Below are 19,354 nucleotides of genomic sequence, written 5' to 3'. Positions count from 1 at the left end.
ATGACCATTGCCTGGACGAGGAGCTGCGTAGCCTCAATATAAGAGTTTACACAGGCTACATATAATGCCAGTATTAATGAATAAGATTGATCCCTCTGTGCCAGCTCTCTGTGTTTCACTGCACATCATACCATGTATGACTGTGTATGTGACAAATAAAATTTGAATTTGAATTTGAAAGTGCATTCGTATTGGATGGTTAAAAAACTCTCCCCCCTCTGTCACACAATGGTATCGAGAGATTTTTGCAGTTCTGCCTATTGAGAGGCTGTCGGCTGTGCTTAGGGGTACTATAAATAGCTTTCAGACTGTATGGTCTCCCTTTATAGATCACTTGTCTCCAGATGTAAGAGAAATGGGTTTGTGTGTCAGTTAGGGTTTTGAGGTGATTATATTTAAAAAAAAATCATAAAGAATGGTCTTGTTTCTGTTGGGTTTTTCATGTGTGTGTTGTGTGTGTTTGTTCTAAAATACATGTCTTTATTATAGTATTATGGTATTATTTAAAAGTTTATTTGTTTATTATTTGCTCAGCTAACCTAGAGTTTCTCATGGTTAAGTGCAGACCGTTCTATCTGCCGCGGGAGTTCACATCCACCATTATAACTGCCGCTTACATTCCTCCTGATGCTGATGCCAAGCTTGCTATGAACGAACTTCATGCGGCCATCAGTAAACAACAGACTGATCACCCAGAGGCTGCATACATTGTGGCGGGCGATTTTAATCATTCCAATTTGAAGACGGTATTTCCTAAATTTCATAAAAACATTCTCTGTCACACCAGAGGAAACAAAACTCTGGATCAAGTTTATACAAACATGGCTGAAGCCTATGCTGTGACCCCCCTCCCCCACTTCGGACAATCAGATCACCTTTCTTTGTTTCTCACCCCCAAGTACTCCCCCCTCATCAACCGTGTGAAGCCATCAGTGAGGACCATCAAAGTGTGGCCAGCGGGGGCTGACATCACACTCCAGGACAGGTTCCAACACACAGACTGGAGTATGTTTGCTTCACAGGCCACCTGTGGCTCTCACACGGACATCGACATCTACACCTCCTCTGTTCTGAACTACATTAACACCACCATAGACACGGTTACTACTCAGAAACAGATCACCACATACCCTAATCAGAAGCCTTGGATGAACAAGGAGGTGCGTCTCTTGCTGAAGGCACGCAACAATGCCTTCAGATCGGGTGATGCACAGGCCTACGGCATTTCCAGGGCGAACCTGAAGAGGGGCATCAAAAAGGCCAAGCACTGCTACAAACTAAAGCTAGAGGAATACTTCTCCAATGCTGATCCTCGACGCTTGTGGCAGGGCATTCAGGCCATTACAGACTATAAACCCAGCAACTCAGCCCCCACAACCACAGATGTCCTCTTTCTGAATGAGCTCAACGACTTTTATGCTCGCTTTGAGACAACAAGCAACCTGCTGTCAAGATCCCCTCATCTACCGACCACTCGCCCATCATACTCACCTCCTCAGATGTTTGCACTGCACTGAGTCGGATAAACGCGCGCAGGGCTGCTGGACCAGACGGCATCCCGGGGCGCGTACTTAGAGCATGTGCAGAGCAGCTCGCTGGCGTATTCACGGACATTTTTAACATGTCTCTCACCCAAGCAGCTGTTCCTACATGCCTCAAATCCACCTCCATTGTACCAGTGCCGAAACATTCTAGCCCAACATGCCTGAATGACTACCGCCCTGTAGCACTCACACCCATAATCATGAAGTGCTTCGAGCGGTTAGTCCTGGCACATCTGAGGGACTTCCTCCCACCAACTCTGGACCCACACCAGTTTGCGTACCGTAGCAATAGGAGCACAGAGGATGCAGTCTCCATAGCGCTGCACTCTGTACTCACACACCTGGACAAGCAAAACACATATGCACGGATGCTGTTTGTTGATTTCAGCTCAGCATTTAACACTGTCATCCCCTCTAAGCTAATCTCTAAATTTAGAGCCCTGGACATCAACACCTCACTTTGCAACTGGATTATGGACTTTCTGACCAGCAGACCACAGCATGTAAGGTCAGGCCACATCCGCTCCACTACTGTCACGCTCAACACTGGTGTACCACAGGGCTGTGTGCTGAGCCCCTTCCTCTACTCCCTCTTCACCCATGACTGCCGACCTATGTATGGGGATCAAACTCCGTTATTAAGTTTGCAGATGACACCACGGTGATAGGTCTCATCGACAACAACGATGAGACTGCCTACAGGGAGGAGGTCCAGCATCTGGCCACTTGGTGCACAGAAAATAACCTTCTTTTAAACACCACCAAGACCAAGGAGCTCATTGTGGACTTCAGGAGGGAGAGAAGAGGCTCGCATGATCCCATCCACATCAATGGGATGACTGTGCAGCCTGTTACATCCTTCAAGTTCCTGGGGACCCACATCTCAGAGGACCTGTCCTGGAGCATTAACACCTCCAGCCTGGTCAAGAAGGCTCACCAGCGCCTCTTCTTCTTGAGAACATTAAAAAAGAACCAGCTACCCACTACCATCCTGTTGAACTTTTACCGCTCTACAATAGAGAGCATCCTTACCAGCTGTCTCACAGTGTGGTATGGAAGCTGCACTGTTGCTGAGCGTAAGGCGATGCAGCGGGTGGTGAAAACTGCCCAGCGCATCACAGGGACTCCACTTCCATCCATTGAGGAAATCCAGAGGAAGCACTGTCTGCGTCGAGCTCACAGTTTTCTTAAGGACTCCTCCCACCCGGCCCACGAACTGTTCTCTCTCCTGCCTTCAGGCAGACGGTTCAGGCTACCACGGACAAGAACCAGCAGACTTAGGAACAGCTTTTTTCCCAGAGCTGTTTCCTTGCTGAACTCCTCTGCCCCCCCCATACACTCTTGATAATCACTGCACTGCACATATCACTTTGTACTGCACATATCACTTTGTACTGCACATATCACTTTATGTATATATATATATATAACTTAACTTATTTGAACTGTATCCTGCACTTGCTGCTTATTGCACTTCTGGTTAGACCTAAACTACATTTCGTTGCCCTGTACATGTACATGTGTAATGACAATAAAGTTGAATCTAATCTAATCTAAAAATTTTATTAATGTATTTGTTTTTATTGCTTAACTTGTTTTTGTATTTTGAAGTGAAATTCAAATCACAATTCTCTTAAAGTGATTGTACATCCAGCCTGCAAATACTGAATAAACATGTCCAAATTATTACAAATGTATGTATATTATCATTAATGTACAAACAGCACCCAATATTGACAGAAAAAAACAGAATTTTGACATTTATTTTCCTACCCACTGTATGTTCTGAACATATGAGGTTGTGTGTGGCGTGTCTGTCTTATGGCCAGTGGGATGAAGCTGTTTCATAGTCTGGCAGTGAGGGCCCGAATGCTTCCGGATGGTCGGAGGGTGAAGAGTGCATGTGCGGGGTGTGTAGAGTCCTTCACAGTGCTGGTGGTTTTCCGGATGCAGCGTGTTTGGTAAATATTCATTATGAAGGGAAGAGAGACTCTGAACTTCGCTGCTTTCCTCACTATCCGCTGTAGGGTCTTGTGATCCGATATGGGGCATTTCCCAAACCAGACAGTGATGCATCTGGTCAGAACACCTTACACCAGTCCGTCAGCCGTTGCACCTCCTCTCTGTAAGCTGACTCATTGTTCGTACTGATGAGACCCACCACTGTCGTGTCATCTGTGAACTTGATGATGTGGTTGGAGCTGTGCATCGCTGCACAGTCGTGGGTCAGCAGGGTGAACAGTATTGGACTAAGTACACAGCCCTGAGGAGCTCCAGTGCTCAGTGTGGTGGTGCTGGAGATGCTGTTCCCGATCCGGACAGACTGAGGTCTCTCAGTTAGGAACTCCAAGATCCAGTTGCAGAGGGAGGTGATCAGGCTCAGCTTCTCGACCAGGTGCCTGAGGAATGATTGTGTTTGATGCTGAACCGAAGTCTATGAACAGCATTCGTGTGCGTGTGTCCATATTGTCAAGGTGGGTGAGGGTCAGATGCAGGTGGTGGTGATGGCATCAGGGTTCATAGAAGAGACCTTCAACCTGAGTTTCTCCACCCAGGAGGCATCTTGGAAGCTGTGAGCACCAACAAAGGTGAAGGCAGGGGAGGTAGTAGCCAGGACTAAGCGAGACATTTAACCCTGAGTGTCTCCAGGGGGACTGTCCCTGTAACTACTGATTTTAAGTTGCTCTGGATAAGGGTGTAAATACAAAGGCTGTTCTACTCAATATTAACAATGTTTCAGTTCTACTTTATTTAAAAATTACTTATGGATGTATTACGTAGCATTTATTTGTGGGTGATTAAGAGCCATTTATTATGGAATATTATGACATCTGTTTTCATTTTACCTTGAAGCAAGTACAATTTACTTGTTTTTTTTTTCAGTTCACCACCAGAGGGGGCTGTTGTAAAGGTTATGGAAATAATTTCTTTTATCAGAAGACAGCGAAATGATCCGATAGAATTGGGCTTCAGAAATTATTACCGTGAGCAGAGTTTGATTTTGAGACTACTTACTTGTTAGGACAGGGCCAGACTTAAGGCAAGAGTCATTAAGAGTCATCACTGTAGACTTCTTCAGCACGTGCACCATGCTGGTGGCCTTGTGACACGTTGGAATGATGGCAGTGCTCAATTGGGCTTCAGAACAAACTACTGTGAGCAGTGTGACTTTGCAGTGTGATTGTGAGACTATAGCTCATGTGAGAATGTAGCTTTATTTTAGTTTAGAACATCTTAATCACGCCATAGGAACCAGGTACCACAGTCGTACTTTTTAAAGTGAAGTGATTGTCACATGTGATACACAGCAGCACAGCACACGGTGCACACAGTGAAATTTGTCCTCTGCATTTAACCCATCACCCTGAGTGAGCAGTGGGCAGCCATGACCAGCGCCCGGGGAGCAGTGTGTGGGGACGGTGCTTTGCTCAGTGGCACCTCAGTGGCACCTTGGCGGATCGGGATTCGAACCGGCAACCTTCTGATTACGAGGCCGCTTCCTTAACCGCTAGGCCACCACTGCCCAGTACTTTTGCACTGGACTATGATTTTAAGGTTAGCTGTGGTTCATTCTTGGGCCATCTCTGAACTGAACCATTTTGATTGCTTTGTTCATATTTAAGCATTTTATTATTACATTATTATTATGTTAGTCTGGTCATCTGAAAGATGTACAGCCTAATTACAAAAGTATATTTGTTGTAGAACATACCCAACCTTATGTGGGTGCCCTAAATGTCAGAATATTTTTATTGTATATTTTACTGTGTTTCAAATGATCATGATTTTAGCATTGCATGTCAGTTATTCTGCGGTAATATTTCATTGATATTTGATTATGGCGAATACATTTAAGATATTACTGCTTAATTTGTTTTTCTCCAGAATAAACGTCTAAGCAAAAACAGCTGGCTTATGGATGCCAAGAAAACATGGGTCCCAACCACCAGATCAAAGATCAAATGTACTCACCATGTGCCCTCTGGAGAAAGACCAGAGAATAGGCATCCTGTTCATTCATCTAATCCCTTGTGCATGTAGCATAAACATGCAAATTATGTACATAAATATACATGAGACATTTTTCACAATTTTCAATAACTGTCCAAAACACGTTTGTATGTCTGCTATGTGCAGCGTTTGTATGCTACTGGAAGGTTCTAGGTTTAATATAATTATTTTATAATGTAAAAGGTTTAATATAATGATTGTTGTGCATTTGACAAGTTTAAGTCATCGAGAATGAGGAAGTAGTGAGTGTAAGGCTCTTCCATAGAGCCTTAATAGAGCATTGATTACATACCAACGAAAATGGTGATTTATTTCTCTTCTTTGAAAAAACAAATAAATGCCAGATGGTTCTTCATTGTTTTATCTATTAAATTAAAAATCCTGAGCACACTGGTGACTATACACTAGTGAACAAGCCCCACAAATATTTTTTTTTATTTGTGTAGCTCAACCTTTCACACCCATTCAGTATGATGTGAAAGTTTTCATTTGATTACTTATTTCATTTGCTTTATTTCTGCAGTATGCATTTTCTACATCATACTGTTACTTATTTTATTTCTGTTGTATGAGATTTCTCAGCTGTGTTCTTGATCAAACACATGTAAATGATATACAGTATTTTGTAATTGCAATGGCACACCCACATTGGCAAAAAAAAAGAATCCAAAACAGCAAAATCGCATAGATTTTCTCATTTATTTTGTACATCTTGGTTACATTATTCTCTGGTGAGATTATTAGAGGAATTCTTTGATGCCATTTCTTTGAGATGCCACAAGGATGTGGAACACTGCTTCGGAAGACCAGATAGGGGCAGGAAAGCTGTTTCAGGTCCACTCTCCCTCCTCATTCATCAGGGATCCTCCTCCTCCTTTTACACGAGCTACAATTCACCGGCGCCCTCTGTAAATATTGCAGAAGCTACCTTTCTCTGGGCTGCCGACGCCTTTTGTGATCCATAAGCCCAGGAGACACGCACTGTTCCTGCACTAGTTGTTAAGCCTCTCATCGGCCCCGCCGGGCAGCAGAAACGGCCTGTTCACCTTATACACGGTAACCAGGTTACGTCTGACGTTAATCATAGCCATTTTCCCCGGAGACAAACGTCCTCCTCGTCCAAACAGAAACTGCTTTACATCCGCCATCAACAGCCCACATGTTGACACAGGATTAATGTATACACTGTGAACATATATATCGAATTGCTATTTCTAATCATTTACACAAAATATACAGAATAGAGACTTGCTGCAGTCAACCTCAGCACAAAAACATATCACTGTCACACTCATAACAGCAATATGGGATTATATACACACATCATAATAGACTTTATGTAACAGAGTTGATATAATTGCTATACAGGCTTATAATGAATGCGAAGTAAGCCCATAAATTCTAAACTTTACAGTCCGTCAATGTATACCTAAATCACGTTGACAGGAGAGGAGTGGCGTTTAAGTCTGCTAGTATGGCAAAGGGCACCTCACAGTAAGTTGCACGTTACTCCACATTGCAACACAGTGTTGTCTAGTTCTGAAAAAAACATGATAATAATATTCATATTAAGTGGACACGGAGGGAAGCCAGTGTGCGCATGTTACACGTACATCTGATGAGAAACAGATGTACGTGGAGTGGATACTACAGAGTGTGCTTCAGACTGGGTGCTACATGTGACCTTGGGTAGAGCTGCAATTGTTGGCCTGTTCCACACTGTTCTTCATCATTCTCCTAGGGGACCTTAAGAGTCAAGCGTCCGTCCTGGATGCCCTTAATCGCCATCCCAGCATGTGACTATTAGCATTGGGATAATGGGACAGTGGCCACAACTTGCCAGAAATCCACTTAATGCTGCCGAGGTCCCCACCCAGTGTTCCAATTCCACAAAGCTATCGGGCAACCAAAGCTCAGATAAGCCACCGGTTGACGCTTGAATCTCTCACGCCAAAGCAAGTCTCACAAAGCAAAATAACAAGGGCTGCTAAGAGCTGGGAGGCTGCTGATATTGCCAGGGCCCGATGAGCAGTTCATTTCATACAGATTAAGAGCTGAGTGGATGAGAGCTTTATTCAAACGACCAGATTTCAATGTCCTGGACAACAAAGTCCTCCTTCTTGGAGAGCATTGGATTTCCAAAGGTTTTGCAGGAGTTACTTCGTCCATGATACAGATCGCCATCCAACCAGAGACCGAATTCCCCCCTAGACAAAACAACAGAGGAATAGTTGTCCAAGTTGCTTGCTATTCATCAACTGAGCAGCTCAAGTCTTTGTTTATACCCACCCTCCACCACCGAAGGCTAAGGAATCCATGTCTCCTTTGATGAAAAACATGTTGTCACCAGTCCATTTAAAAATCTGAAAGAGACACAACTGGTTGAGTGAATCACAGCAATGCTCCTATTAAATCTATCGGGCAAGTGGTGCGATGCCTCACCTCAAAGTCTGGACAGAAAGCGAAGAGGAACGTCTCGCCTGTGCCATAGAAACCATCGCTGACTTTAAAGGGCTCTGACGCCAGCGCACCAAACAACTGCGGAGATACGAGCAGCATCACAGTCAACTCCCGTAGAACAGCCAGTTGAGGTTGATTTAAACCTTTTTTTTTCCCCTCAATGGAGTGCATCAGTGCAAACCTGTCCATCGTTGTCTTTGATGACCAAGAGCACGGGCGAGTCTTGGCCCTGCATGCTACGGTACAAGGTCTTGATGCTCATCCCGTGTTTGGATGTGCTGAAGGCCAGTGTCCAGGGGTATCCGATCGTCCTCGGTGGCAGGTTCCTGGCCAGCTGGAGAAACAGAGTGAGACCGAAAGGTACTGTGAGTATTGCACATCATTGCATTGCCACCTTATTTTTGCACAACCCATGTGGGAATCAATTAGAGGTGCTAACTGAGCCCCGCAGCCTCCGGAGGAGGGTTGGTCTGGGTTCTCCGTGATGGGTGGAATAGCACATGCCTTGCAGATTATATTTAATCCATTTCTAAAATATCCAGATTCTCCTGATTTGACGACTCACTGCTACCATCATCATAAGATGCTTGTTAACATGAAAATATCTCGAAAACTCTTCCAAAGAACTCCGGCAATGGAGGCCAAAAGAGTGAAATTCTGGCATCACAGGTTTGCAGCAATGTGTGATGTCATCCTTTTGTGTCTTCAGTTTTTAAAAACAGTCAAAAAATGAGACCTAAATCAGTAGGTGTGTTGGTATTTGTGATAGGTAATATAAATACATTTTGAATACTATCATTGTTGGATACTACTACAATACTACTGTGTATGATAGAATCTAAATGAATAATAAAAATGATTGTAAACTATTACAGAAAAATTGGCGACCAAGTATTCCAATCTTATTCCGTTAAATGCTGTGCCACTTAGGACTTACATACAAAAATGAAATAATTCCAATATACTGTCAATTTTATTATCAATATAAAATCATTTTGCCGTTCCATCCCTAGTAGATATACCACACGCCAAAAAATAAGCACTCCTGTCTCAGATGCTGAGGTCATCACCATCATCAACATAATGAAAGCAATTTCCTTGTTACCTTCTCAATCTGGTCAGTCTGCAACAGATTGCTAGGCTCATTCAAGGTGGTCTTCAACACTTCTGGCTCTGGCTCGCTTTTCAGTGCTGGACCATGCTTGGAGTTCAGTTCCTCCTTAGTGGTTATCTAAAGATGGACCAAAACAATCAGCAAATGGAGACACAACCCAGGGACAGGATGAAGAAAGGGAAAGGTTGAGGTGGAAGAATCGTAGGTACATGTCACTCAGCATGGGATGCTTTGAATAGTTAGAAGGTCTAGGGGCAACTCTAGGAAGGTCATCTACATCTGCAACCTCACACTCGGCATGGATGTAGATTGGGAAGTGTCACTTTTGGAGATGGTAAAGGAAGCGCTGCCATGCTGGGTTTGTTTAGTACTATTAACTTCCCCATTTCGGGGGCTGCACACATCCTCACCAAAACTAAAGTAACGACAGAGGATCAAAGCAGGAAATAAAGAAGGAAAAGTCAAAGCAAGGCAAACCACAGCAAATATCCAAGAATGTAACAAACATCTATTAACATGACTGAAAAATAATTATTGCACATTTAGGTGAGATAACATTTCATTGTAAATATCCATTCTTGGATGTTTGCACCTTTCCGTGCTAATGGGTATGGTTATAGGAATTAGTAGGTAGAGAAAGATGGCTAAACCAGTCATAAGGAAATCTTTTTTTGATATTCAACATTTATCTTATCACCAGCTTGTACAGGAATTTTGCAAATGAGCTACTATCCCCCTTTCACCCGCAGGACAGTAAAATTCAGATGAGACTTTGAGATTGCATTTAGGAAATGAAACATGAGGGTGCGGGGCAAATCAAATCAAACCAATCCACGGATGTCGGGCATTTCAAGTTCTGGTCAGTCTCGGAATTCCACTGGCTACAGAGAAACCACCGGGGTCTGCTGATGAGGGGCGCACATTCTGAAAGGCCTGCCAGACATGTGCAGAGAGCATGTGAAAGCATGAAGACGCAGCTGAAAAAAGGCTTTGTTGTTTTCCCAAACGTGGGCTATGACCTGCTCTACCTTTGTCAAAATTGAATTGTGAATAATAAATAAAATGTCAGTAGGATCCAAAAAATTTTTTGATTTGTGATTTTTAAAAAAAAAAAAATAAAAAATAAATTTTTTTTGTAGACCAGGTCAGCTGGGCCACCCCAATGCAGCAGACTGTCGGGGTCTCTGGCTGAGCGCAGCAGAACTAGGCGGGCACCTGAAGGCGTTTGCAGAGCGAACGCAGATCCTCACTGTTAAGTGCATCAATCCGCCGGTAGTACTCAGTCACCGACACTACCTGTTACAGACACATGAAGAGTGGTGTGATGCGTCCTGTCGGAACTAACGCACCAACGGTGGGGGGGGGGTTGTAGTAGACTAAAAATGCTAGAAAACCTCAAACACCAAAGATTTCACCCATTGCTCCATTTCATGCAAGCTCTTCTCTGACGGCGCTAAGTCAGCGGGAGAACAGACTCCGATAAGATTATCTGTGTCTTGGTCGATGTACAGCTGCTCAGACGACAAGCTTTCTGGAAGACAACACCGCCGTAGCCACGGAGACTATTTCAACTCGCTCAACTCAACTCACTGGGTCAGTGTCTGACCTACCTCTGCCTTCGTGGTGATAACTGATTATCGCCACCATCATCGTTCATGGCAGCAGAGAGCCAAAGCAGCTTAAACTAACAGGATTCTGCAGTAACAATACAGTACCTACTAAGTGGACAATAAGGAACAGTCAAAATATTCCTCCTAACTGAGCAAAACAAACAAAAGAATAGAAGAAAAGATAGATAGATTACCTAAGATGTATCAATGATTCAAGTCTCCAGGTAATAAAAAAAGTCACACAGGTTATGCAAGGGTCTCCGGGACTGCTCCATTCAACAACCAAACAACAAGTGCGCACCTCACAACATATATATTACATATTAGAAGCAATCTGGAAACATTAATGACTAATGTTAGTTAACCACAGTCCAAAAAAATGCACAGTGCAGAATGGTACAAATTGTTGGCTCATAATCCTGCAGTATCATACACATGAAGTACAATGACAGTGGTGGCCTAGCAGTTAAGGAAGCGGCCCTGTAATCAGAAGTTGCCGGTTTGAATCCAGATTTGCCATGGTGCCACTGATCAAAGCACCGTCCCCACACACTGCTCCCCAGGCGCCTGTCATGGCTGCCCACTCCTCACCAAGGGTGATGGTTAAAAGCAGAAGACACATTTCATTGTGTCACCGTGTGCTGTGCTGCAGTGTATCAATTCACTTTCACTCTTATTACAATTCTATATGAAATTCACCACATAATCTTATGTCAAGCATGCAAAATCAGGTACTGGCTGTACAATGTAGATTGTCAAAGCTTTAATTCATATTTATATGTTATAGCCTTCAGAAAATCAATGTAAAAAAAATCAATAAAACTTATATAGCTGTTTAATTGCCAGTGCAAACTCAAATTCTGCCCCTTGCATCCATTATTTATCAGACTTTACAACTATTTATATGTGATCCCCCTTCTACTTCATAAAAAAATAATAATCTGGCAACCCTGCACATCAAAGTGTTTCCTGCAACAAATCAGAACCTCACTGTAGAGACCAACTTTCACATATGATCTGGTTCTGCCCCAAAAAGCCTTTCAACAAAATACATTACCAATCCAAAGCTGTATCTGGGGATTAGATTCGATCCTTCCTGGATTCTTCTGGAGAAAAACATTCCTCAAATGCACAGTGAAGCCACAGACTCAATAGCACACTTTGTGCACCGACAACAGCCTGCACTGTCCCAGCAGCCTGCCAGGGATATCTCCCTTTAAGAGGTATTTGCCAGGCAACGTTTAGGTCAGTAATGGGCCAATAGGATTCCGGGACAAGAGATCAGTCAAGTTCAATTCATCACTTATTCAGTAAAGAGGGAACTGTTCAGTCTTCTTCCCCCTTAAGAGCCTGCTTTATTATACATCATAGATCATATAAAACATAAACTGGAACCTCAGTATCCTACTTATTATTTAAACCAAGGGAACGTGACCTAATAAAGACTAAACCCACCAAAGCAAGTTAAAACAGCAAATGTACAATATGAAAGAAAGAAACATGTCATTTGTGCAATGCACCATCCATGTATCTTCATTAATGCCTGAACATAGCATCCAGACGGCAAAACAGCAGTACTACATACCGTGTAAATGCATCCTTTCAAGAGAAATGATGTCTTTATAAAAAAAGAAAGGACTAAAACAAAAGATTTAATTGACACTGACAGACAAAAAAAAAAAAAAAACACATTCATGCATTCATTCACAGACATTAATATATGCATTAGTAAGAGTTCATTCATATCGCAGGTTGTACTTCTTAAGACATTCAAAGAACTATTATAGCCCCCTTGCAATAATTCATTTGAACTTAATTACTGAAGGAAATTATGAGCATATTACACATCTAGGGAGCAATAACAAAAGATTGTATATCTAATTGGCTGTTATTTGTATATATAACAATATGAATAAAGTAACAGGCAAATAAATAACTTGCCACAAACAACACAAACACTAACTGACAGGCCGTCAAACCATCATGTTTGTGGCACTTTACCTCCCAATCCTTAGCTGTGATGTCAGCCACGGGCTTCTCCTGCCCATTCTCAGCCTCCGCGTTCTTTTTGACGACCACAAACCCTGGTTCCCGGGAGAGTCCGCCCTCTCCATACATGTCCGGCGTCCACTGGACAAAGAAGGCATATAGATGGTCCGACCTGGAGACAAAACAAGAAGCAAGGGGCAGGATGTTCAGCAAGATGAAAACAATGGCTGACAACCAACTGCAAGATCTAGAAGAAGCAGATCTAAACTATGAAATTATCTAAAATATGACGTACATTTCCAAATATACCCCTCCGTCTCCTCAGTTACAGGTACATGTAAAGCTATAACAATCCAAGCTCTCCGAGGCAACATGTTGTTTCAGTTAACATGCAATATGAAGCGTCTGTATGTTCGAGTGGGTGAGCCATGTGGTGGGCTGGTTCTCCACCAAGGGAGAATCCCTGCTGCGCCCCCCTGTGACCCTAATTTTCACTAAGCAGTTGTTCACTAAGGTCTTGATGCACAACTCTTTTGCATCTACATCTACTTATAAATGTGGCCCATCTTGCAGAAGGATTGCAGACCTGCTTTACACTCCCGTCATTTTGCACCGATCTGATTCTTTCAGTTATTTCTACACATAGATGAGGCCTGAGAATCAGAATACATTTGTACGTTTTCCTGTACACTGTCATTCGATGAAAAAAGAAAAAGCCTAGGACAGCTCACACTGCAGGTCATGCACTACTTGGACAGGAATCAAGATTCTGCAAGACTGATCCATCTGTAACGTCTTCTTCGCGGCACTGACTCTCTCATAGACACAAACATACCAGATAGCTGGCAGAAATTCAAAATGATACACACACACACACACACACACACACACACACACACACACACACGTTCATATTAAAAGCACAATTGTACTTATCCTGAGATGAACTTTCTCACATTAACTCAAAGCTGCTCGTGTCTGCCCTTGCCAAAGGCTAGGACAAGCAAGGATATGGTTCATATTGAAAAGGCTCATATATTTGACTTTAAACATGTGGCATTTTAATAAAAATATCAGGCCTAATTAGGGCCTTTTTTCTTGCTTTAAACTTATACATATATGATTACAGACAATCGAAAAAGAATGATTCCAAAGTGATTATAAAAAAAATATAGGAAGCAACTATGGTAAATATGTGTGTGATTGCATTGTGAATTGGGTGAAATTTGGCACGTTAGCATGTTAACAGTGCTTTTCCATTGGAGAGTTTCAAAAGTCAATAATTCCATCTGGAATGGTGACTGAAGTGGGATTTCTGGCGCCTCTACCCCAGACCTCATAAATCAGCTCAGGTTCTCATCCAACTTCAAATTTAAATGGGATGCACTACAATGTTAATGCCAACACCAAAGGTTGTGGAATTGTGACATGATGTCAAATTAGCATGTTAATGCTAGCATAGGTAATGGAAAGGGTGGTGATGGATCGTTTGGAAATTTTGCTTAATGATCTATATAATGATCATATAATGAATTAAAAAAGATGATATTGATAACAGCTGTTGTCATGGTTGCTTCAAACCAGGAGGTTTTAGTTGTTTTTTGAACAGACCAGTATGACCAGCATAAAAACACAACGTATGCTGGTGTAACTTGCTGGTCTGACAATTTTAAAACTTACATTGCTTAAGGTGGTCATGCAGGTTCAGAAGGGGATAAAGACAAAGCATGGAACTAGTGACAGATTATAGTGATACTGCCACTCGAACAATGTCACATTTTCTCCAAAAGAATAACAGCACTCGGGAGGCCGATAGAAAATGTCATGGTATTTTAGGCTTGTGGGATGGCAGCAAATAGCCAATTAAAGTGAAGAGATGTCTGTGGAGTATTTTGTCAAACTGGCAAAAAACTTTAAACGTGTCTGTGTCATGAATGAATGTCGCCTTTAACCCAAAAGCCTACCAATTGTAAAATAATACGTGAAAATACCTTTCAGGTGGGATGGCAAACCAGTATTCATGCTTCTTGTCTCGTTGTGCATACTGCTGCATAGAAGCACTGGCATGGGACACAAAGGTCTTCCTCATCGCCCGTCCCACACGCAAACACAAGAACTTGTGAGACCTGGACTTTTGCTTGTCCTTGGCCACCGAGAGTCCTGGGAAAGTGCCGAGAAGAGAAGTGTGCAGAAGTTACACACGCTGGCAGGCACAAGGTGCATCCCTGTTGCCAAGTTGTCACCAATGGTTGGTTTACATTTACCTCAAACAAACAGCATAAATAATGCAGAAGACAAATACTCAAGAACAACAGCATTATGGGTGAAATTAGGTTCTGGGAGCCAAAAGGAATAAATTCGACTCGGTGGACACAGCGATAATTACAGCACAAAGGCAAACAGAAAATCAATTTCAAAGCACATTTCTCCTCTACAGCAGGCCCTCGCCTCTAATTAAGCTACTGCTCAGCACCACAGCACTGTGCTCTGGGTCTGGTTTTAGTAAGAGACAGTCGGGGCCACGTCATTACCAAAGATCTGATGCTGTTTTTCACAATACTTCACATTATTATCATCTATTTAAAATGACTATTAAAGCTCTTAGATGACAACAAGTGTCTCGGAAGTGTAAATCCATGATATGAACGAATTTTAACAAAGCTGAACTCATCTTTAAATTTAAATGAACCACCTCCACAGGTTAGAATAGCCATCTGTGACCTTGACTTTTGATCATCAAACCCCCACCATGATGTGCAAAAGAAAGTCAGACACAGATGCATGAATTTAGAAAGAAACATTTTTGTTCCAACCCGACCTTCATTAGTCTCAGTTTTCTAATAATGAACATGGCAGGTTGAAAGCAGTGTGGGTTGGGTCTCCCTGGAGCATTAATACCGCAACACCAGTAATTCTGTGGCGTTTACACTCCGACAGACAGCACATTACAAGAGTGAGCACCATGCTTTTTTGGAGACTGGGACAAGCCACATGACCCTAAGGGTACATGCAAATTACAAGTGTCATTGTTCAATTAAAAGTTTTTGCCCAGATTGGATTTTCACGATTTCAAGTGACTTGTATCTAACTTTAATGTTAACGTGCTGTCCGAAGCGGCATGCATTGAAGCACTATTGCAATGCTGCCAGTGCAGGGGTCTGACCATTTTTATTAATTATATGCATTCCAGTACGATCACTCAGCTGAAACAGTGTTGTGCTCAGGAACACAAAGATAACAAATGGGGAACAAACCTTTTAATTTGGCATCTGGTTCATAAGTTGGGGCCTTACCCACTAGGCCTTTACCACCCTTAAGCCCACAACAGCCGTAGGCCAATGAGCCAAGGAAATCAAAAATCATATTTGAAAGGGCTTATTTATATTTATGAACACTGAAAATACATTTGTACTTTTTCCCTTTGTACTGAAAATATTCTTCTAAAAATATGCTTCAAACACAGCCCAAATGAAGGTAGAGTAAGGAAAGAAGTCTCTCTTTGTATCTGTAGTGGTCTGAGCACAAATGGGCTCTTATATCTACATAGACATGAAAACATTGATCTGTGTCACATCAAGGACATGAATTGCTTCTGTCTGGTAATGCAAAAATAGCTTGAAGGTGGACAATTACCTTCAGTACCTTCTTTCTGGGTTGGCTGTTGATTGGCTGATGGCATATCACTGGCAGTCACATGATCACCCTCCTTTAGCTCACTGGGTGCTTGCATATTGTGACTCTTCCAGAGTTTCCTGAGTTCCTCCATGTCTGTTTGGAGCCCTGGCTCTGCCCCCTCTTTCCCCTGCGCCGAGGAGGACTCGGCCCTCACCGTGTCTGAGCCTTGCGACTCAGAGGTGGTGCGAGACTTGGCCCACTCGCTGGCAGGCGTGATGGGTGGTTCTGTGCCCGTCGGAGCGTGTTCTGATGTGTCCTGTACCGTTGCTGAGGAAGTGGAGAAATTCTGCGCAAGTTTGTCCCTGTTGCTGCTGCCTTTCCTGCTTCTCTGGCCGTCCTCCGTGCCGCGTCCCCTTCCCTGTTCTGACATCGGCTCAGCTTGGTTGATGGTCTGGACAGACTCTGAAGAGGCGCCGGACGACTTGTTGCGCAGTAGCTCGTCGGATGAGGCTCCCGTGTCATCGCGGACGGGCGAAAGCTCCGACTCGGTGAAGACGTCCTCGGAGAGGGACGCCTCGGTGCTTCGAGGTGCTGTGCTGGCGCTGTCGTTGCCCGCGTCACGCAAGCGCTGGGCCACCTCCTCTGCGTTGTTGCGTGGCACCCGCTTCACATGGCCCAAATCCGGTCCGGATGACTGCAGCTCCAGGTCACTACACACAGTGAGTAACGATTTAGTTACCGCCTGGTTATGATAAAGTTATCTTAAATAAAACAATAAGACATATTCATTACATATTAGGTATACTCCAGGTAGGTATACATATGTCACATATAAATGTGAAAAAACACTTAAACGTGGAAAAAACATTAAAAAAACATAATTAAAGTCTCTAAAAATATTAAGGTTTGGTAGTCCAAGCTTACTCTGGGACAAACTCTCGGATCCTGGCGTCAGTGACCTCGCGACACATGCTGGCTGATACCAGCTCCTCCAGAGGGCACATGATGCCGTACTCCTCGCAGCCGCGCTCGTGAACCAGCGGGTCGCCCTTGTGCGGGTCAAACATGATGTTGTTGGGGGTGACCAGCAGCACACCGCTAACTACCCCCTGAGAAGGAAAAGGGATGGCAATTAATAAACGCATTTATAAAGCTCAAAAAACAGGTACAAACACATAACAGGCTAAAACCAAACATCAAATACTGCTCAAAATTGGTAGAAGCATTGCCAAACGTTGGATGGAGCGTTGCGGAACATTCTAATAATTCATCATCTATAGGAAGCCTGGCAAAGATAGTGGTTATGTGCATAAATCCAGCCAATGAAAGTGCAGGACACAAGCTGAAGGAAAGAAACGGGCGTGTACCAATCCACTGCTTGACCCATAACCATTACACATGCACTTTAAGATCTTGTTTTTTTTTTAAGCAGCAATCAAGATGAATGTGATACACAGAAAAAAGTAAATCTGTCGTTTTTAATGTGCAGTAGCTAGAATATTAGTTTGCTGTTTTAAACAAAGCTGTCTAATTTATGTGTAAATATATATATATTTTTTTTACTTTACAGAGTTGAGCCAGTGTTTTTACTTTTCCAGTGTAAAGGGGGAAGCTTACCTTTCCATCAGTTATGTACTTGCAGTTGATTTTGAGGAACTTCTCGGTCAGCGCCTCCTCCTCCTCCGATGTGGATGACACCACCCTGGCAGGGCGAGGCAGCGGGTGAGCCGGCGACGGCGTGGCCTCTCTTCTGTATCCTTCATCAGAGTCCTGGAAAGGGGACACCAGCAGAAATTCGGTCAGGGAGAGGTGCCTCCTGGCCCTCATGCACACGTTAACAATCGGCCCAGGAATCATGGTGCTGCGGAAGCTGCTGCTGATGTTGGCGCTGCTGCGTGCAGGTGGCGAGGACGCGCGCCAGCCAACAGCTCAGCCCAGGACAATAACAGCCTATTACAAGCAAGGGATGTCCCAGCTGGGCTCATTGCAATGAAAGGGCTGGCGAGAGGGATCCCCGGGAGAGTGTTGCTTTCATAAACGCGAGCCTGCAGCGCCTGGAGAACAACGCTGAGACCACGAGAAGGGCCCTTTGATTAAGGGGATGTGAAGAAGGTGAGAAAACCAACCATAAATACTATTCTGGTGGGGGGGATTTCAGAAGCTATCACTAAATTCAGTCACAGCGCTGAGGCTGAATCGCCCCCCTCCAAATGTGGAAATAAAGCGTCGCAGTCTGGTGTTGTTAAGGTCAAACCAGAACTCATATTGGCGATGGAGAGACAAACAAAGACTGACAGTCAGTCCTGAATAGATAATCCTGTATACAGGGACCACTAAAAAAATACATCACTGTCTGCTGTACCGTTGTTACAATCCTACAATTCAAGATTTAAAAATTAGTTCCGGGGTGGAAAAAGTATTTCCATTACAAAAATGGGATTTTTTTTAAATACAGGAAAAATCCTGATTTTTTTTTTGAGCAATGATGCACTGAATTATGAAGTATTTCCCTAATGATATTCTATTGACACAAAATATAACAGGTTCAATTATGTAAAGTCACACAAAATCACTCTGGGATCTTTATCTTTCAACATGGAGGTAAGATGAGGACATGAGAACTAAATTCATTCAAAATGTGAAAGTGTTCGTCATTGTAAAACACTGCAGCACAGCACACGGTGACACAACGAAATGTGTCCTCTGCAAAGCACAAAGCTGCCCACTGCTCACCAAGGATGATTGTTAAAAGCAGAGGACACATTTAATTGTGTCACCATGTGCTGTGCTGTGTATCACAATGATAATCACTTCACTTTCACTTCACCTTGGCGGTTCGGGATTCGAACTGGTGACCTTCCAATTACGGGTCCGTTTCATTACCCGCTAGGCCACACAATTGATTACACACAAGACAGCTAAGCTCAGGGACAACTTGAGTGTCCTTGATTGATAAAAGTTATTCAAGTGGCCAAACCAACTGTATTTGAAGTGGTCCAGTTCTTATTCAT

At 43.3% G+C, this 19,354-nt stretch overlaps 1 protein-coding gene across 6 annotated transcripts in view; it reads right to left on the bottom strand.

Moving 5' to 3' along the window:
* Positions 1-6,235: 6,235 nt before the first annotated feature.
* The window catches only part of LOC114774219 (oxidation resistance protein 1-like), a 58,789-nt gene continuing 45,670 nt past the window's right edge, over positions 6,236-19,354 (bottom strand). For 4 of the 6 annotated variants that reach the window (XM_028966129.1, XM_028966130.1, XM_028966133.1 and 1 more), the window contains 11 exons: positions 17,961-18,113; positions 17,268-17,452; positions 16,362-17,053; positions 14,720-14,888; positions 12,741-12,900; positions 10,345-10,425; positions 9,121-9,246; positions 8,197-8,349; positions 7,998-8,093; positions 7,845-7,918; positions 6,236-7,762 (listed from right to left, as the gene is read on the bottom strand). In XM_028966129.1, the coding sequence (XP_028821962.1) occupies positions 7,627-7,762; positions 7,845-7,918; positions 7,998-8,093; positions 8,197-8,349; positions 9,121-9,246; positions 10,345-10,425; positions 12,741-12,900; positions 14,720-14,888; positions 16,362-17,053; positions 17,268-17,452; positions 17,961-18,113 (2,025 nt within the window). In that variant the 3' untranslated portion in view covers positions 6,236-7,626. The remainder of the gene's footprint in view (positions 7,763-7,844; positions 7,919-7,997; positions 8,094-8,196; positions 8,350-9,120; positions 9,247-10,344; positions 10,426-12,740; positions 12,901-14,719; positions 14,889-16,361; positions 17,054-17,267; positions 17,453-17,960; positions 18,114-19,354) is intronic. The other 2 variants (XM_028966131.1, XM_028966132.1) reach the window with 2 other exon arrangements.

This window comes from Denticeps clupeoides, unplaced genomic scaffold, assembly GCF_900700375.1.
Source record: "Denticeps clupeoides unplaced genomic scaffold, fDenClu1.1, whole genome shotgun sequence".
Taxonomy (NCBI): Eukaryota; Metazoa; Chordata; class Actinopteri; order Clupeiformes; family Denticipitidae; genus Denticeps; species Denticeps clupeoides.
Note: the sequence above shows the minus strand (reverse complement) of the source record. Positions and strands in the feature narration are given on the sequence as shown.